Source organism: Streptopelia decaocto (genome assembly GCF_964273445.1).
Source record: "Streptopelia decaocto genome assembly, chromosome: 5".
In the NCBI taxonomy this organism is placed as follows: Eukaryota; Metazoa; Chordata; class Aves; order Columbiformes; family Columbidae; genus Streptopelia; species Streptopelia decaocto.
Window position 1 is genome coordinate 6,522,991 of NC_138659.1, and position 20,059 is coordinate 6,543,049.

Genomic DNA, 20,059 nt, shown 5'->3' on the forward strand with positions numbered 1-20,059 from the left:
CCCCTCCCAGACCATCTGTGAGGGCAGGGAGGGGAAAGGAAAGGTTGGAGAGGAGCAAACTGAGGAGAGGAGATGAGGAAAAGTCCAGAAGAAGTTTCTGCAAGTGGGTGGATTTACACCTGCATCATTACCGACTGTCCCAAATCACCCCATCTCCCTGGGGTCCAACCCAAAGCAAACCCAGTCCCTTCTGGAGGCAACACTTCTGCACCTCCCAGTTTTGGGAGGCAATATCTCCCTCATTGACTAATTTTGCACCCGACCTGGTGCAACACCAAAACCATGGCCCTCAAGACCTGGCATTGTGGCAGGAGGGGAAAAACACACAAAGAGAGCAACTCTCCTTAAAAAAGCACGGCAACATTCTGATTTTAAAAAAAAAGGCAAAACTATTTTCCTTTCCATTTGGAAGCGTTTTGCAGTAATAGACGCCTCCAATTACTCAAATGAACTCGGCCATAATGCCCGTCTCTGCAGACTCATTTCGTACAGCAGAGCGCAAGTTTTGGCTTGGACTTATATTTCCTTGTTAACATTTAAACCTGGCTTATTTTCCACCCAGAACCTGACTGTGTTTTTATTTAAGTTCCCCATTAACTAAGGTTTTTGCTCTGTGTCTAAACCTCATGTGTCCTTTAAAAGGGCTCTAACTCAGCTAAAGCAAGTCCTGGCCTTGAACCCCTCCAAAGGTCTCTGACATCTGATGTAACACAGAACTTCCCACCACGAGCCGCTCACACCCTGTGTTGGGACCTCAGTATTTGATCTCTATGGATTCACACATCAAAATGCATATTCCAATATTTAACTCATTTTTAATTCCAAGATTTTAGTGACACATCTTTCACAGGATAATATTCATGTTTTTATGGGCTCATTTAAAAAATATCACATTCATCGCTGACCATCTATATTTTATTTGCATTTTTTTTTCCTGTCTCTAGTCTCAGATAGGAAAACCAGCTCATTCTGTAGGTCATTCTGCCTTTTCAAGACAGTGCAGCTTTTCCACATGGGCAGATGCAAACCTCGCTTTATCTCTTAGGAACCTGCTTCATGGGAGCAGGCACCTTAGGCAAAATTTCCAAAAGATCCATAGACATGGGAGAACCTACTGTATCTGGCACCAGTCTCTGGCCAGGTCAGGCTAGACACGAGAAAGAAAATTTTGACACTGGGGGTGGTGAGATCCTGGCCCAGGTTGCCCAGAGAGGTGGTGGATGAACCATCCCTGGAGACATCCCAGGCCAGGCTGGACGGGGCTCTGAGCAACCTGATCTGGTGCAGATGTTCCTGCTCATGGCAGGGGTGGCACTGGGGGAGCTTTGAAGGTCCCTTCCAACAGAAACTATTCTATGATCCTATGATTGAGAGAGATCACCCCATCACAACATCTGCACGTGGGGCTAGTACACGTGAAGCCGTTGGCTGTCGTACCAAGGCTGACAGCCCACCAGGTTTCTCCTTGAAATTTAGGGTGTCTTTGCTTTTGGGAAGGTCATCAAGGGATTACATTTCAAAGCTGTAGCCACACTTTAGCTTTGAACTGAGATTTTTGTCCCAAATATGCCACGGCCCTAATTCATCCCTTTCTTTAACAACAAAAACCTCCATCGCTCTGGGAGCAACATTGTGCCATGCAGCCGCTTGCAGAGTGAAGGACACTGATTCATCATTAATGGGGCTGAGGTGACCAGGTTTGCTCTGCAGCTGCTGACCTTACAACGCACTGTGCCCCACTGCCCCACTCTTCCCTGTGGACCCAAGGACATGCCCAACCACACCTGTGCAATGTCCCCTCCGAGGTTGTTTTTACACCACATTTGTCAGTTTTGACCAAAAACTGCTAAAGACTTGGCTAATGCATGTGGCTGCAACGAGGAGGCTGGAACATTCGCCGGTGTTTGATTTTTTGCTCCTGTTTTGTTAGTTTGGTCCTAACTACAGAGGAGATGTGGGAAGAGAGACAAAAATCCACTTCCTGGACCAGCACCCGGGAAACACGGTCACGTAAAAAAAATAAAGCCCCACACCACAACAGTGAGCAACAGCAAAATAAAGAGGATGTGTGACAACAACCTAGGCGATGCAAGGCTGATATTTAAACCCCAGAAAGGACCACATTTCTAGTTGACACCCCACGCTGCAATGCCATCACATCACCTCTACCAGAAGGAAGCCCAGGGCTCCATAAAAAGAGCACAAATGATAGAGAAGGTCCCAGTCACCCGTGGAAAATTACTGCCCTGGCTAAATCTCCTTCCAGCAAATTGGTGAGATGGAGAGCAGGAACCTCTCAGCCCAGATGGTGCTCACCTATGAGCAGCAGAGGAGGACAGCTGCTAAACTCCACCAACACACCCGCTATCACTCAGAATGTGTGAGCAACCGGAGGAGCGAAACTTGCCAGAGGAGACCCCAATCTCCTAAAAAAGTTCTTGCATAATACATCACAGAAATTACAGACCAGTAAATCCCACTTCTGCCCTGGAGAGCTTGTTAGAGAAACGAGTAGGTGCGTCGTAAATGTGGGTCGCTTGACATTGTAAGCCAGTAGATAAGGGTGATCCAGTTTGATGGACTTATTTCAAAGGGTCCTTATCAAAATCTACCCTCAAAGTTTCCCAAAGTGTAGAAGCAGGGTTGGAATAAGAGGGAAAGTCCTCTTCAAGCACATCAGGTGGGGGAGGAACCAGAGGTTGGTTTTCACAATGAAAAGAGGTTACCAAGAAACCCCACGGAGATCTTTGTCAGGACCTCGGCTGTTCGGAAACGCTCTGGAAGAGGAGGTGAGTGACAAAGTTGGTCACCACCACTAAATTTAGTCTCCACAAAGCTAAAGTTGTGAAGTGCTGGAGGAAAGTGGGCAAGGGAGTAGGTAGGTGAAACTCAACTTTGGTGACAGCAAGCTTGATCTCGAATCCTGAAAATGATATTCAGGTCAGCCAGCTCAGAACAGAGGAGGCAAAGCTCAGAAGGTTCAGAGGAGGAAGATGAGATGTCACAAATGGCTTTGCAAAGAGGAGAAACCAACTGCATTAGAACCTCTAGCAAGGAAAACAAATAATTGAGCAGAGACATGATAAAAGGCTATAAAACCATGAAGCCAGCGGAGCACTGGGAAAGGCAATGTTGATTCACTATTTCTCACTTTGCAAGAATTACAGGTGTAAAACTAACAAAAGGCTCTGTTTCATCCACCATGAAGTAGGAAAGCACTGAAAAAGGAACTGAATTTGGGGAAGACAGAGCCACCAGCAGCTATCGAGCCAGACAGCCCAGAGGCAAATCCCAGCTTGAGAAATCCTCACGGCACAAACCTCAGCAGCAGGGAAAGGACCATGCTATATTTTCTGCATTTTTAAATCTTCTTTCTGCCCCAAATATCAGCTACTTGCCATAGCTGGAGATGCTGAGGGACCACAAACCCTCTGTTGCGGTGTCTTGGGGATGGAGGGTGGCTACAAAGCCAGCTCAGGGATCCCCAGGCCACCCTTGGAGGACGCATCCCACCCCAACGTGTCCCTTCAGGAGTGGCTGAGACCCTCAGAAGGGGTTACCTGCAGCTTTCCAAGCCAGGCAGCGATGTCCACGGGGAGGCCAAGGGCTATTTATCTCCATCGCGGGCTGGCAGGGAAGGTAATGGCCATCCACTCCAGCCCATCTGCCAGGCACTTAGCAAGACACCGGAGCATATCGTACAGCGAGGTCAGGAGCGGCGGTGATGGGACGGGTGGGGGATGCATTACAGCCGTGATGTGAGCTTCATTTCAAGGGTAAACTTCAGCCTGCTCCTGCAGACTAATTTGTTTAAGTGCTCCTTGCGTCGAGGCCAAGAGGTCAGATAAATTAGATGTTATCTGGTGTATTCATGCTCGGTGCAGGAAATGAGCACAGCCGCTCATTCCTCATCTCCTGGGGGGACAGCCAGGACCTGCCTGTCTTCTGGGGCATGGGAGAGAGGAGGTGGCCCCCTGGGGAATGAAGCAGGTCCCAAATAACCCTGTCTGCTCTCCTGCCAACAGCAGGGCCAAGAGTTTTTCCAAGAGGTGGCCATCCTCTTCCTCCCACCTCCTCTGGAAGAACCAATGCTGGTCTTGGGGGCAGGACACATCCTCACCAGTGGCCAAATACCAGGATGGAGAAGGTAAGCATGGGCTACCACCAACTGCAGCCTAATGTCATAAGGTCTTCAGTGTTTAGGAGCTCTTGCTCAATTTCAAGCTCCATTTTCAAGTGTGTGGAAAAGCTTTGAAAGATAATGAGGAGAAGGGGAAAAAAAAGAAGAAAGATGTAGAAGGAGAGAAACTTGACTGTGCATCCTGAATTTATCACTCATGAAAGAAGAGCTTGTCAAGAGGGCCAGAGACCAGCCAGTGCACAGTGATCAATGGGAGGACTTTTGGGTCTAGTCAAGCTTATTTCAGATTTAAAGGAACTGAATAGAGGCATAAATCTGTCGCCGCCTGATGAAAATGGAGGTAATTAAATCTGCAGGTGTATATAATTGTCATATTGATGATCTATATAAATCAGCAGAGCCAGCAGAGGCACAAAGCATTGCTTTGAGCATGGAGCCATCCCGTGAGGAGCTGCTGGCCCACCCACCTGGCCAGAGGACAGGACCAGCAGATGCAGCCTCAGGGACACCCATCTCACCTAGAATCACAGAATCTCTTGGGTTGGCGAGGACCTTCAAAGCTCCCCCAGTGCCACCCCTGCCATGAGCAGGGACATCTTCACCAGCTCAGGTTGCTCAGAGCCCCATACAGCCTGGCCTGGGATGTTACCTACATGCACCTACTCATCACAGCAGTCACCACGACCCTCTTCTCTGTGAGAGACCTTCTCCAGATTGCCCCCACGGGTAGCAAAAGGAGCAAGACCCCCCACCACCTTCAATGGATGCGATTACCCACACTCTCATCCTGGCTACTGCCAAATCTCATGTGGTTTCAAGAGGATGAAGACAGGACTCACAGAAGCCCAACCGCAGACACTGTGGGGGGGCTCTTTGCAGCCACTTTGAAGCTCTGAGCCCAGGTGCAAGTGGGGCACTGACTTGATCTTGCAGCGACTTTTTTTTTTTTTTTAATTTATTTTAACCTTTGTTATTTTGGGAACTTTGAAGACTAAGCTGCTCTGAGGCAGCTGCCTTTGTAGGAAGGACAGAAAGTGCAGAGCAGGGATTCGAAAAAGGGGGAGGAGTAGAGAGGGGGAGAAACTGTGCTTCACAGCTGAGGTCTACAACAGCTCCTTCACTGTTTCTCCCACATCCCAACAAAACCACCCTGGGAGGCACTGGGGCTCTTTTACTAGCAGCTACAGGAAATCTGGATGCAAAGCAACGATGGTGTCTTCCACTTATAGAATCACAGAATCATTTTGCTTGGAAGAGACCCTCAAGATCATCCATCCAGACCCTCAAGATCATGCCAGTCCAACACTGGCACTACCCCATGTCCCTAAGAACCTGAACTCCATGTCTGTTCAACTCCTCCAGGGATGGTGACTCCACCACTGCCCTGGGCAGCCTGTTCCAATGCCCAGAAACCCTTTCTGGGAAGAAATTGTTCCCAAGTTCCAATGTAAACCTCCATTTCCTCTCATCCTCGGGAGAACAGACCAACACCCTCCACACTCCAAGCTCCTTTCAGGCAGTTTGGAGATCAGAAGGTCTCCCCTCAGCTCCTGTTCTCCAGGCTGAACCCCCAGGTCCCTCAGCCGCTCCCATCACACTTGTGCTCCAGCCCCTTCACTCGCTCTGTTCCCTCCTCTGAACTCTCTCCAAGTAAACCTCCAAGTCCTTTGCAGACCCTCATCCCTTCTCCCACCACCCAGCAGGACACCCCTTGGTCCCCAACATGGCTGCAGAGCATTCTTCCCGCCGCCGTGGTTCAACCCCACTCCTGTCCCACATGTCGGCGTCATGGGGACACAATTCTTCCCATTGTGCCATGAGGGACAGGAACAGGAGGGAAGGCATTCCCATCACCTTTGCCAGCCAGGTCCTCCTTGCACGTGCCCACGGGCCAACTCTGCTTCCCTGGTTGCGCGTTACATACATGCAGCAATTGGATAATTAAAAATTAAGCAAGTGCTTCTGCATTGCAGTCCAAATTATGTAACGTTGCTCTCCAGTTTCAGCACCCATCGGCTCTCACACTATCACACGTCGGTACAGCCCTGCTTGTTGTGTACCTGTCTTTTCAGGCAGGGCTCATGCCCTTGGCGGGGAAAAGGAAACCCCAATGTCATAAACACAGGCAGAAAGTTCCCTCACATTCGCATTAAAAAAATTAAAAAATAAAATAAAAAGGAGAAAAATCTACTTATTTTTGTAGTCTAGTGCTGAAATCTGGGATTGCTAAAAAGGGGATGGAGCCGGGATGCTCCAGCCCAGCAAAGTGCCGAGGGTTGCCCCAGCCAGGGCAGAACCCCCAAGACCAGGGGGTTTCTGAGTGAGGGGCTGCTGCCACCTGCTCTTTCTGCACCAACGGGAACCAGTATCTCATTTTAGCAAACAAGCAGCATTTCTATAAGCAAACAAAATCAAATCAAGGCGAGGAGCGAGCTGCATTTTTGGTATCTCAGGAGCAAAAAGCTCTGCCAGACTCTGAGCACCAGATAACTGCAAACTCCTGCATTTACGGTCACACTTTTGCCTTATCACCAGGGCTCACACCCGTGTAGAGAGGCTCTGCCGGCACCCTCCATCACTGCTCCTGATGTCCCTTGTCTCTCCTGTGGTCCCTCCAATTATTTGTCACCCGTGCCATCACACCTCTCCTCCCACCTCATGGTCCTTCCTCTCCTTCCCTCCCTCCTGCATCCCAACACTTTCCCATTTCACACACACTTTTCATCCCGTGGCACATGAAAAGCCCTTCTTCCTCAGGACTGAGCTTTAATTACAAGGAGGTGGCCAGATCCAGCCCATGCCACTGCTATCCCATGAGGAGATATGCATCGCATCTATTCCAGGAACCTCTTCATCCCTCATTCAGCCCCCAGCCCTGGTACTCATGGGACACACCTGCACCCCAGCTTGTGCCGACCAGTGTGGGGGAACCACAGGGGGATGCTTGGAGCAGCAGTTAACCAGCGATGTGCCCTACTTGACAAGCAAGCAAGGGGGAAAAAGTGATAACAAAAAGCTGTGGAAGGCAGCCCAGGTCCGAGGTTAACTCCATCCCAGCTCCCAGGCATGTCCACCACGCACCCATGGGGGTTCACTATTTCTCTTGCTCACCAGGTCTGAGCAGTCCAGGAGCACCGCACATCCGGGAAGAGAGCAGCTCCTGCTGAAAAGCTCATAAAATTGGTTTGATTTCTCCCTGGAAGGATGTTTCAGGCACGGTTTTGCTTGTGGATGCTTGGACACATATCCCAACCTGGCTAAAGCTGCGCTTGGCCTGAGCTGGGACAAGACTCCTGCAGCTCATGGGCCAACAGAGACATTTCTAATTCCCCCCCCTTTGTCTGCAAAGACAAACTCCCTGGCTTGTCCCTTTTGGCAGCAAGAAATCCAGCAGCTCCACAGCAGCGTGATGGTTGTGGGGTCCCACCACTACTCCTCTGCAGAGCTTTCCTGAAGGGTTGAAAGCCAGACCCCAGCTATTTCTGGCTGAGCATTAGAAGAAAGGCTGGGGAGATGCAGCTCTGGGATGGGAAAACATCTCTGCATCAGCAGGACTGCCACCGGGAAAGCGGTACCCAGAGGAGCCGGGGGCCAGCCCATGGCAGTGCAATGTACAATGGGCTCTCCAGTCCAAACCTGATATTTTCAGGAGACTTCCCAGCAGCTGCAGACACTGGGGACATCATTAGGGGAGCAGACAAGCTGAGAGCACTGCAGCAATTTAAAGTCTGCACAGAGCTGGACTTAACCCCCCTGGGACCCTGTTGCCACAGCTGCAAAGTAGACGCCGGCAAGAAAATTTGGGAGTGCGATGTCTCCTCTCCCAGGCATCTCCCCTTCACCTCCTGATGCCACACATGTAACGACAAGTCACACCGACCTGTGTCCCCACACTGAGCTGTGCCCTGGAGTAGTTTCCTATCTCCTCCCTCCCCCTGTAGTGCTCCAAACCCTTCCTTCACACCAAACCCCCCACAAACCCTCCCTCTACGGAGCTAGGAAGGGGGTTTTAAGCCTTAAGCCACCTCTTCAAAAAAAACACACCCTGCTGCTTCCTCCGTGCTGAAGAAACCTCATTACTGGAGGGCATTTGCTGGCTGTGGGGCAGCGGTACTGGGAGAACCGGGAGCCCACCAGCCCCAGCAGTGGGTTCCCAGCACCGTGCCCTCCCTCTCCCTCTCCCCTTGGGACGCTCAAATTAATTGCCTTGTCTCCTGGAGCTTTTAGCTGGAACAAATAAAAGAAAAAAGAGGGGTTGCCAAAACCCATAATAAGGTCTACAGTTCCTCTGAGCTACAAGGGCTGCTTTAAATTTCCTTTTTTTTTTTTTTCTTATTTTCCTTTTTTTTTATTTGAAGGAGGTTTCCATGGTAACTGTCTCCCATCACACAAGAGCCTGTCCCCAGGATATTTCGGGGTTGCTAATATCTGCTTTCCCAGGCACTCACTGTGTTGTGACGGTGACATCGCGGCCGGGTTTTTTGGCAGGGGAGGATGGCAGGGGTGCAGGAAAGAAAAACAGGAGGTACCACTACTGAAAAACAAGGTCAAGGTCCTGCCTGTCCCCAGTTTCCCCTGCCTGTAAGCCAAACCTCCACTCCAATGGGCTCTGGCAGCCAGGTGATGATTTTGCTTGGACCACAGACCTGATTTGGAGAGCAGTCCCAAGACAATGCAGCCCTTGCTGGGCCAAGCAGAAGCCACACGTCCATGCAAGAGCACAGGCAAGCCCTCCTCAACATCTCCTGCTGCCTTCTCCAACTTCTTTCCTCCTCCGGGTTAGTTTTCAGCTGGATCAGCTCCCCATGGGAGCAAAGCCAGCTCTCTGCATCCCCCAAAACTGCTTGCTCTGCTACACTCATTAGTCATCCTAATTACTCAAATGTCTCAGAGCCAGTCAGGAAAGGGACTGTGTCTCTTCCTGCATTGGGGCTGTGAACCCCAAACTTCTGTAACTGTTGTGCCACCACCAGCTAGAGGGTCCGTCAAGGATCCTTTACACCCCTTCAATTGCAAATAGTGAACTAATCACGGAATCACAGAACAGTTTGGGTTGGCAGGGACCTTCAAAGCTCATCCAGTGCCACCCCTGCCATGAGCAGGGACATCTTCACCGGCTCAGGTTGCTCAGAGCCCCGTCCAGCCTGGCCTGGGATGTCTCCAGGGATGGGGCATCCACCACCTCTCTGGGCAACCTGGGACAGGCTCTCACCACCCTCAGAGGCAACAATTCCTTCCTCATGTCCAGCCTGACAAAGCCCCTGCCCGGTCCCCAGCAGCTGTGCAGAGGGGACACAGTGGAGGGGACAGAGGGGACAGGCTCAGACCCTGTCCATGCCCATCACCGGCAAACGAGACCCACCCCCCAGCAAAGCAAAGTGCAGGGCCAGCTTAAACCACATCTCAAAACAGACCCCAGATTGCCCAGCATGGGGTGAACATCCATCCTGAGCAACCCCTGGCCACAGGGCAGCAAAACGGGCTCAGAAATACCAACATGACATGCAGGAGCAGAGGATGCTCTTCTCTGGGTGCTTTCTCAATATTAAGCCACAGCAGAGCAGCCAGAACTTGCCAATCAAGAAATCTTCCCTGATCTAGACAAATCCCACAGCCTCCAGAGTGGTGCTGCTTGGGGTGAGCCGCTGGCCACGGCCAGGCTGGTTGCAGAGAAGCCAGAGCCCGGCAATTTGCAAGTAAAAGAACAACTAGTCTTAAATGACAGAGCTGTCACCATCCAGATGCTGCCTTAAGCCTGCCTACATTTGAAGGACAGCTCTGCAGCAAGACTCAAAGGGAGATGATTTCAGAGCCTCCATTTAGCTGGTTAAACTAAAATACAATTTAAAAAAATTTAAAAATAAATAAATAAAATAAAATAACTTTAAAAATAAAATACAAATAACAATAATAAAAATAATAAAAAAATAAAAATAAAAATAAAAATAAAAATAAAAATAAAAATAAAAATAAAAATAAAAATAAAAATAAAAATAAAAATAAAAATAATTAAAAAAAAGTAGGAAATGGGATGCAGCCCAGGAGCAAATGCCACTGTCATGGGGAGAGAAGTGCAGAGGTGAGATTGTGGTATCAAAAAGGAGTGTAGCTGCCCGAGGATCTCCCTCCACTGCCAATTCCAGAGGGTAAAAAATGCCTGCAAAACTTCGGGGGTCTTTGCAGAGTGCCCACGTGGGCAGCCTGGTCCCCAAAACCAGAACAGGTCTTGGGGTGGGAATGTGAGCGAGCCTGAACATCCCTGCCAGGATGCAAGCTGAGAAATGAAGGCTGGGAGTGATGTGAAGGAGCCAGGAGCATCACCCTGCACATCCAGCCAAAACAGGGGTCCCACCGCCCCCCAGCCCCCTGCCAGACCCCAACACCCATGGGTGAGAGGCCAAGCGGCCCCAGCTCCTTTCTGGGTCAGTGAGGTCCCTCCCAGCCCTGCTGCCGCTGGAGCCGGCTGGATGTGCGGTTGCTGTGGCAACGGGTTCCCAGAGACAAAATCCCTATTTCTTATTCTTTTTTTTTTCTTGGTTAGGAAAAAACACGCAAGAGGCCCTCTACATCCGCTGTGCCACCGAAACCTCTGCTCCCAGCAAGACGGTGGGTCACCGATAGGTATGGCAGAGGGACAAAGCACCCATAAGGATAGGGATGAGCACCCTGAGCTCCACTCACCCCCAGTTTGGGCACGGGGGACCTCTGATGGGGACAGCCATGCTCCTCTCAGGGATGCTGCCACTTTCCTGCAGCATTTTCCACTGTTTTTTAAGGGCTGACCCTGCTCATGGCTGAGGCTGGTGTTGGGCTCCATCACTTGGAGGAGGGTGTGTGACCAGGCACAGGGACATGTTCAGTGCTCCAGGTCACCTCACCCCATCCTTCAGCTGAAAAAGGGATGTGGAGAGGCCAGTTTTACACTGCATGGCCAAGAGCAACAGTAGGAACAGTGTCCCACCAGCAGTTTGCACCCAAACCCTATTAGATGAGCTTGTCCTGTCCCACCAGGTGCTCCAGGGCAGGTCCCATCCACTCGGCAGGTCTCTCTCTCCTTTGCTGGAAGCTCTGCAAGCCCCCAGGCCTTGGTGACACCCTTTGGGGCACCCTGGTCCCTGCTGCCAGGGCCCAAGGGGACACCTCCAGTGTGAAAAACAAGCACCAAAGCATCAGAGGGGGAACGAGGTGCAGCAGCACCGAGGTCTTGGTGATGGGACCTTTGATGAAGAAAAAAGGAGAAGGCAAGCAGTGGGGAGGGAAGGACCTCCCACCACCTCGCCAGCTCTGGACAATGTCCCACCAACATCGCCAACCCCTCCAGGAGGGCACAGAAAGCAGGTGGCACCCCCAGATTTGCAGGAGATATCAACCCCAAAGCCTCCATCTCAATTTCACCCCACACGGTGAATGGGAACCGGGGTTGGGAACGCAGCCAGGCCATCAGCCACTGGCATCAGAAGGGAATTAAGCGCATCCCGCTGCCAGGAAGGGTTTTGCCAAGATGAGGTGTTTTGGGGTCCTTTCCCCATCGCAGGTCCTGGGTGGGCTGGAACCCCCCCAGCAGCAAACCCCTTGGCTGCCCTCCAGGCCACCCATCGAGGAGATGCCAGTGGCCACCCCCTCAGCCAGGCACAAGGGAGCATAGATCACAGCGCTGGTCTCAGAGCATGCGACAGTGTCCAGGATCAAAGCCAAGTTCAATTAATGGCTCACAATCTTATTAAAGAAATTATTTCAGGATCTTGAGTAAAAGTCCGATATATCCACTCCATTCCATTAGTCAGGCTCATTTAGTAATTCAATCAATCTAGGCAAGGCAATTGAGCTCCTCTGGTATAATTTAACTTGGTTATTCTCTAGGTACTTAAGAATTTCTTAATATTTGCTCCATTATTTTGCCATTACACCTATTTCCAGGTGCAAGGTTCACACTGGAGCGATGCTGTGGGTCTGGCGGTGGGAGCAGCCATGCTGCAGCCCCCTGCCATGTGCTGGTCCCACAGGATGGGGACATGTGACAGGGAAGGAGAACTCCAATGGTGACCCTGGGGTGCTCTCGCTTCCCTTGGTGATGAAGTTGAGCTGGGGACCAGCACTGTGACACCCCAAAACCCCTTTTCTCACCACAGAGAGCTGGGACCAAAGAGCCGCCACCAACTTTGGGACCCACAGCCAGTGCCCAGACACAAGTGAGAGAAGCGGGGCCACGCAATCCCCAACCAAAACCCAACGGGATGCTTTCCTCACTTGCCATGAAATTAAAAAAGAAAAAAAAAGAAAAGAAAATAGTTAACACAACCCTGCAGCCCCTGCTTTCCTTCTCCAGGGCCATTTAGGAGCCAGGGGTCAAGGGCAGATATGGGGGGGGACACCACCTCCTGCAGTTCATGGTGGTGGGGAGCCATGGGATGAGGATGAGAGCTGACGGGTGTCACATCTCACCACCTCCCCGCACAGCCTGTGAGAAGAGCCGGGGCGGGCAGGCGTGCCGGCAGCGCGTCACCCCGATTAGCTGCATCCCGCATCCCCGCAGCGGGACGTCTCGCATCCCCACGACCTCCCGTGCTTAACCCAGGGGAGTCACAGCCAGAGCATCCCCCAGCACAGCCAAGAGCTCAGCTGAGATTTAACAAAAAAAAAAAATTGATTAGATATTTCGGGGAGATATTCAAGAGCAGTTAAATATGCCCAGCTCATCGGAGCCTTTGAAAAATCTCACCCCTCTAAAAAATTAGAATTGATTTTGTATTTAAAAAGGAATCTATTTAATTTAAAAGTAAGATAATTTGAAATCATGACAGCTTGTATTAAGGCCCAAGTTTATGATAATCTATTAAAGTCATTGAAGTTAAGAACCTTCTCCCGTCCTCTGCTACCAAGGCTCCTGTGAGGGCAACAGGGAGCGGAAGAAGTTGGGGGGTGAGGGGCTACGTTGCCCCCATTTCAGGGCATGGCAGCTGGGATGGAAACTGGTGAGGCAGAAAAAGCTCCTTCAGCTCCTCCACACTCAGGGGGAAGGAAAAAAAGAAAAGTAAAAATTTTTAAAAAATAACAGGACACAAGAAACCATCCGGTATTTCAAGATCCTGAATTATCCAGCACCCAGAAAGCACGGGTTTGACCCATCAGCTCTGCCTTCTCACTCCTTAAGTTAATTTTATGCACAAAACCACATTTCAAGACTTTGCTTTTTAACTATCTAGTGCGTTACTTGGGTGAAGGAGTCAAAGATGCTGTCTTTTTTGTGCATTTTTTAATTGCATCGCAAATCTCCGCTGAACCCAAGGGGCCTCAGGAAGCCAGGATGCTAATAAAGACCCTGCTCGCTGGTTTATAACCTGAGAAGGATGAGGCTCCAAAAAATTAGCAGCCCGCAGGAGTGTGAATCCAGTTAATGACATATCAAGTGCAGCTGGATGCTGCCAAGCCAAGCAGCGAGGAAGAAGGGGGTGTGAAGGTTGGCGGAAAGGGAATATTGAGCTGCAAATTAGCATTTCTTAATGGCCAGTGACCAGCAAGACTCAGCCTCCCTTCAGGAAAAAATAGAACTAATGCAAAAAAAACACCACACACCACAAAATTAGATGAAAGGCAACTATTTCAAAACTAGATTTCCTTGATTTAAAGCAGGATGAAACTGGGTGATTTTAAATGCACCAGTGAGCAGCTCCATCCCTGTTCCCACACCCTCGCGGCTTCCCAAAAATTCAGGAGGTGGGAAAAAAAACCCTCACAGCAAAACGGGGGGGTGGTGTTGGAATCCTTTTGAGGACGTGCATCTAAAACCATGTGGGATTTTCTGGGTATGAGCAGGAAAGGTGATGCACGTGGGGATGTGAGGAAATGCAGGCAGCGAGGCAGCACGTGCACAGGAGGCAGCCAGTGCAATTAAAACACACTCCCTTCATTAGCAAAGAAAGCTACAAAGCAGCTGAAAGCCCTGCCCAAGTATCTTCTCTTGCCATAAACTGGGGTAACAAACCCCAAAACTATCCTTCTGCTTCTGGAGGAACGTGGGAGCAGCTGCGGGGTCCCCAGGTTTGGGAGGGCTGAGCACCAACGCACTCGACACACCTGCTGCTGGCAGCAGGATGGCTGCAAGAGCAGGGGTGAGACCCAAAAAATTGTGCATGGAAAGCAAGCAGTAAGCAATGCTTCGCCCTCTTGGGTGAAGATAAAATATAAAAAAAAGATAAAGGTAAAGCTGCAGGGCAGAGGATCAAGGTAAGCCAAAGCAAGCACATCCCCTGGCTGAGCCCTCTGTAGTGGAGGAAAGCAAACGCATGAAGGGGATGGATGTCAGTCCCCACACAGGACTTTCCCACCCCCAGGTTGGGCAGGACACCCCCTGGGGTCCACAAAGTCCCCACTGGCAGAGACAAACTCCAGCAGATTTTGGGGGTCCACCAAAGTCCCTGTCACACCACCCACCAGCAGCAAGGGTTGCTCCATGCTCATTGTTAAGTTGATTGTGTTATTGAAGCATCTCATCAAGGCTGGGGAGTAACAGCTGTTTTTGGGGTGTCCAGGTCAACATGCACCCCATTTTTGGCAAGCACCATCCAAAGACCCCAGAGCATCTCCAGCTGGTGCAAGAACCTGGATCGATGTGTCCATCAGTGGGATGCCCAGCTCAGCCACCAGGGCAGGGAGGTGCTACCAAGTCAGGGGGAACTGCACACCCCGCTTTCCACAGATGCTTGCCATGCTTGAAAAGCACTTGAATTATTTACAGTTTTGAGGTGGACAGCCAGGACCAGAGGGGATGACACCCAGCCACCCTCGGGCTCCGCGATCCTGACCCATCCTCAGCTGCTCCCCTCACCTCTTCCCTTGCCACAGTCCCAGCCTGTCACAGACACCTCCCCACACACTTCAGCCATTTTCACAGGGAAACAGAGGCACGGAGCAACCTCAAGGGAGTTGCTTGAGACCCCACATGGCAGAGTCAAGGTGCCACTGCCAGGAGCACCATGGCTCAGAGGTGGATGTGGGAATTATCCACCGCACCGACACATTATTTTACATTCAAACGCAACAAGGTGGGCACAGTTAATGGGGTTTGCTGGGGACGGTGCAATCAGCACCACATGGAGCCAGGTTCCTGGAAGGATGCTCAGATGCACCCTCCGTCAACACACAAGCCTTGTGGAAACACAAATAGGCACCAACACCAGTTCCACACATTGACCCAACATGGCCAGATCCCCAGGGGTTTCTTGGGCTGGGGGCTCTCTGGCTGCAGAGGATGCTGCCTCTGAGTTATTAAGTCCGGGTTTTGCAAGACCTTTATGCACTTCTGCCATGCAAAAGCAGTGTCCAGGCTAATAATAATAATAATAATACCACCACTCATGTGGCAAAGCAGCACAACAATAACACCCACATGTGGCAAAGTGGCCAAACCAGCTTCAAAGGAAGCCCTTTTCTTACAGCAGGGAGGGAGCTGTAGCGTGGCACTTCTCAGGAGTCCCCAAGTCCAAACCCTGGCAGACAAGGGGGACAGTGAGGTGCCCTGTCCTGCCAGCCCAGCCCCCCACTCCAGCATCCTGGTGGCAGTAAGCAGAAGGAGGTGAAAGCAAAGCCCTGCCTGGCATCATCAGTGCAAGCCCTGGGTGCGGCGGGGGCTGTCAGGGCAGGTGGGTCCTTTCCCCCACACGGGGGCCTGGTTCCCTGAAGTGGGTCCGAGTGGGGCAAGGGACAAGCACCCGTGTGGCCTTTGGGGTGTCAAGGCGGCGCGGGGCTGGCGGCCATGCCCACGCATCCCCTGCATCCGCTGTGCTGCCGCCCCGTTGCCACAGCAACGCTCTCCGGCCTCCGCCGCAGCATCCCGCAGCACAGGGCTTGGACCAGGGAGCAGGGGGCAGCACAGCACATCCCGCTGCCCCTTGCCCACATGGCCGCGAGTAAACTGTCCCTGGGTGTCCCTGCACTCCCCCTCATGGCATCAACAGCCCCCCCCCCCCACCTTTGCTTTTCTCATGGGAGAAGGGGGATGCCCATGCAGCAGTGAGTGCTGCACTGAGCCAGCACAGCACTCAGGGGTTTTTTTGCACACAGAAGAGTCCAGTGGCCAGAGAGGTGATGAAGCACTGAGCAGAAAAAACAGGTTGAAGCCACTGTTACACTCTGCCCACACACAAAGGTTGCACAGAGAGGCAATACCACGCAAAGTTACACACAGCTGCGTAATTTTTGAGACAACATCCAGACAAAGATGGCATTTAAAAAACTTCACGGGGCAGCCAAGGTGGTGCCAGAGCAGCGATTGGTGGGCAAGGCTTGCAGGAGGTGCGCACCGCCCCCCCAGGGCTGCTAGGAAAGCAATGGTGGCATTTGCCAAGGGTGAGGGGTTGCATGCAGGTGGTGGCAGGAAACTGGTATTCTGCACCAGTATCACTGAAAATTAAAAATCTCAGCAACTTGTTTTAGGTGGTACAGAGGAAGGCGGATCCCTGCACGGAAGTGCCAGACGTCTTGCTCTGATCCCAGCATAAACAAAGAAGCATATCAGTGGCTTTTTTGGTGGATGAAAAACAAAGCCCATCAAATTTGGGCAGATGAGCTTCACACAGTGGGTAAAGCACAGAGGCCTGGCTAGAGCTGGCAGGAACCACCCAGACCATGTGAGCAGGCCAAAGCCTAAAATCCTCAGGGCAGGAGTACTGGAAACAGCACACGCCGGCAGGATGGGAAATGCTGGGCACCGGAATATTTTTCCACCAGGCTGCAGGAAAGGTGACCCTGCTCAGGGGCAGACAACGCAGCAACCCTCACCTCCAGCCAGCCACGCTGGGCACAAACCACAGGCCTCCTGGCAGCACAAGCCATGCACTGACATGGAGACAAGCCCCATGGATGACAACCTGGGGATGCACCGAGCACCCCAGGCCTGCAGCATCTCCACAGCATCCACCCCGATGCTGCAGTGGGGTGAACCAGCAGCAGGGCAGAGATGCTGCAGCTGGGTGAATGGTCACCGGGGCAGAGATGCTGCAGCGGAGTGAACCTGCAGCGGGGTGAACCTGCAGCAGGATGAACCTGCACCGGGCAAAGATGCTGCAGGGTCCCCGTACGCCGGTGCCGCAGGGAGGAGCCCCGCGTCTCGGGATGCTCGGGGCCCGTTGCCGGGAGGGGAGGGGAGGGGAACCCGCCGCTGCTCGCAGGCCCACCGGGAGGCTCACCCAGCACGAAGTAAGGCAGCTCCGTATTCTCCAGATCATCCACCACCACCATTTCGCCGGGGAAATCGTTGCGCACGGAGAAGAGCAGCTTGGGCTCGGCCGCCGAAGGGCCGTGCATGATGCTGAGGTCGTTCTCCCGCAGGAAGGGCAGCGCCGACACCGTGATGCTCTTCAGTTTACACTCCAGCTCCTTGGCCGCCGCCTCCCCCGCCGCCTCGGCGGGGCCGCTACCCGCTGCCAGGCAGCAGCCGGCGAGCAGAGCGCACAGCCCGGCCAAAGCCATCTTGGAGCCCCCGCTCCGCGCTCCCAGCGCCGGCCGGGCGGGCGGCGGCGAGGGGCGGGGACGCGGGGGCCGGCGCCTCCCCGTGCGGCTCGGCACGGAACAGCACGGAACGGCTGCCCGGGCCCCGCGCCTCCCCGGAAAAGCGGGAGGGCGGCGGAGCAGTGCCGGTGCTGCCAGGTCCGACCCGGCTGCCTCCCACTCCTTCTGCACTGGGAATAATTTACAGGTACCCACGCCCCCACCCCCAACGGAGAAATCACGGACCTGCAAAATCCCTGCAGAAGTCATGGCCCTCCAATAGCCCCAGAGCTTCAAAAATCCTAGGAGGAATCACAGACCTCCAAAATCCCAGCAGAAGTCATAGGCCCCAAAGCCCCAGGAGAAGTCAGACCTCCGAAATCCCAGCAGAAGCCATAGACCCCAAAGCCCCAGGAGAAGTCAGACCTCCAAAAATCACAGACCTCCAAAATCCCAGTAGAAGTCACACCCCTCCAAAAGACCAGAAGTCATGGACTTCCAAAGCCCCAGGACAAGTCACAGACCTCCAAAGTCCCAGAAGAAACCACACACCTCCAAAATCCCAGAACTTCAAAATCCCAGCAGAAATCATGGCACTCCAAAAGCCCAAGAGAAGTCACAGAACTCAAAAGCAGCAGAACTTCGAAATCCTAGAAGTCACAGACCTCCAAAATCTCAGTAGGAGTCATGCACCCCAAAGCCCCATGAGAAGCCATAGACCTTCAAAGTCCCAGAAGAAATCACAGATCTCCAAAGTCCCAGAAGAAATCACAGACCTCCAAAGTCCCAGACCTCTAAAACCCCAGAAGTCCCAGACCTCTAAAACCCCAGAAGTCCCAGACCTCTAAAACCCCAGAAGTCCCAGAAGAAATCACAGACCTCTGAAGCCCCAGAAGTCCCAGATCTCCAAAGTCCCGGAGAAGTCATGGACCTCCAAAGGCCCCATGTACGAAAAAGAAAAAAAAAATCATTAAGAGCCCAAGGGCCAAACCCAAGCTTGCTGTTTCTTTTTGCAGCAGGTGCTTCTTATTTTCACTCTCTTTAAGTGAGCTCAAAGCAGCATCTACAGCAAAGGGGTGTGGAGGCATCACCACCCTCAAAATGCAGCTCCCACCCCCCCAACGCCACGCTGGCTCCTTGCACAAAGCTCGGCTCCATCCTGTCTGGCACCTCCAAACAAAACCAGGCACAGCAGATAGATGCTACTTTAACAAAATCTTGCTTTTTTTTTTTTTTTTTGTTTCGAGCTCTTCCCCTCACCTCCTGAAGGCATTTCTTCATCACTGGTGCCAGCTGTGAAGCTTAACATGCCCCAGTATGGGCATCACAAGGGGGAAACGCTGCATCCCAAACACACCGAGTGGAAGAGCTACAAAGTGCTTTTCCCCAGACCTATTTCTGATTTATTATAACTCTTCCAGTTATCCACTACATTTTGGGGAGGAAAAGCCATGCTCACAAGAAATTACCCTTTTCTCATACTGGTCTCATTAATAACCAGATCTGAGCACTGAACAGATAACAGTGAGGGTGTTTTCAGAAGTCAGTGAGTTGGGAGGGTGTTCCAGCAGCATCATCTCCCACTGGCACCGGCTGTCTGCCGGCAGGAACAACTGACAAAATCAAGAAAAATCAGGAAAAATGAGCAGTGGTGTTTTGTAGGATAGAGCATGGCTCTCCTTTCGGGGACCTAGGCAAATACCTTTGGAAGGCATCTGCCAGGCCCTTTTGCTGCTCAAAATTGTTAAAAAACAAGGGTTCCCCTCACCAATGGAAAAAAAAAAAAAAAAAGTATAATTGTATTATTCAGACAGGGTCGCCAAGAAGGTCCTTTCTGCCCGTATTTGGAAACAGGGTGCATCCCCCAAAGCAGTGCCCTTGTAGTGCCCAACACCGCACAAAGAGGAGCAAAAGAGGGGCAAACCAGGGACTTGTTAGGAGGTGTGAAAAATCCACCCAGATAAGTAAAACAGACAAGTGTAATTCTGGTGTCACCAATAGCATCCTCCTGCCCATCTCCGGTAACACCCCACAAATCCCGAACCTCGTTAATAATTTACCGGCATTGATGGTGCAACTTGGCGCAACCAGGGTTCCTCTGAAGTCCGGGTGAAGCCGGTGCCAGCGCGCTCCCGGGGCCTCGAAGCAGCGACCCCTCCCTTGCGCTACCACCGCGGGGCGACCCGCTGGGCCCTTGGGGCACAGGCGGGCTCAGGGGCCGGGAAGAAGGGAGGGGAGCGGCCGGGGGGCTCGGGATCCCCACAGAGCCCGGACCGGCCCCAGCGCCCCCGGCCGCGACCCCCGCGCCGCTCCACGCGTGTCCGCTCCGCCCCGCCCCGTGCCCAGCGCGCCGCCACCAATGAGAAGGTGCTGGGAGGCCGGCGGCGCCTTTTATTGGCTGACGGCTCTGCATATATTATCGGGCGGCGGCGG

At 52.2% G+C, this 20,059-nt stretch overlaps 1 protein-coding gene across 1 annotated transcript in view; it reads right to left on the reverse strand.

Moving 5' to 3' along the window:
- The window catches only part of ASTN1 (astrotactin 1), a gene marked incomplete at both ends in the record, with an annotated part of 57,254 nt that extends 39,646 nt beyond the window's left edge, over nt 1-17,608 (reverse strand). Inside the window, one exon of the mRNA XM_082052825.1 lies at nt 17,326-17,608. Within this exon, the coding sequence (XP_081908951.1) occupies nt 17,326-17,608 (283 nt within the window). The remainder of the gene's footprint in view (nt 1-17,325) is intronic.
- Nucleotides 17,609-20,059: the final 2,451 nt, after the last annotated feature.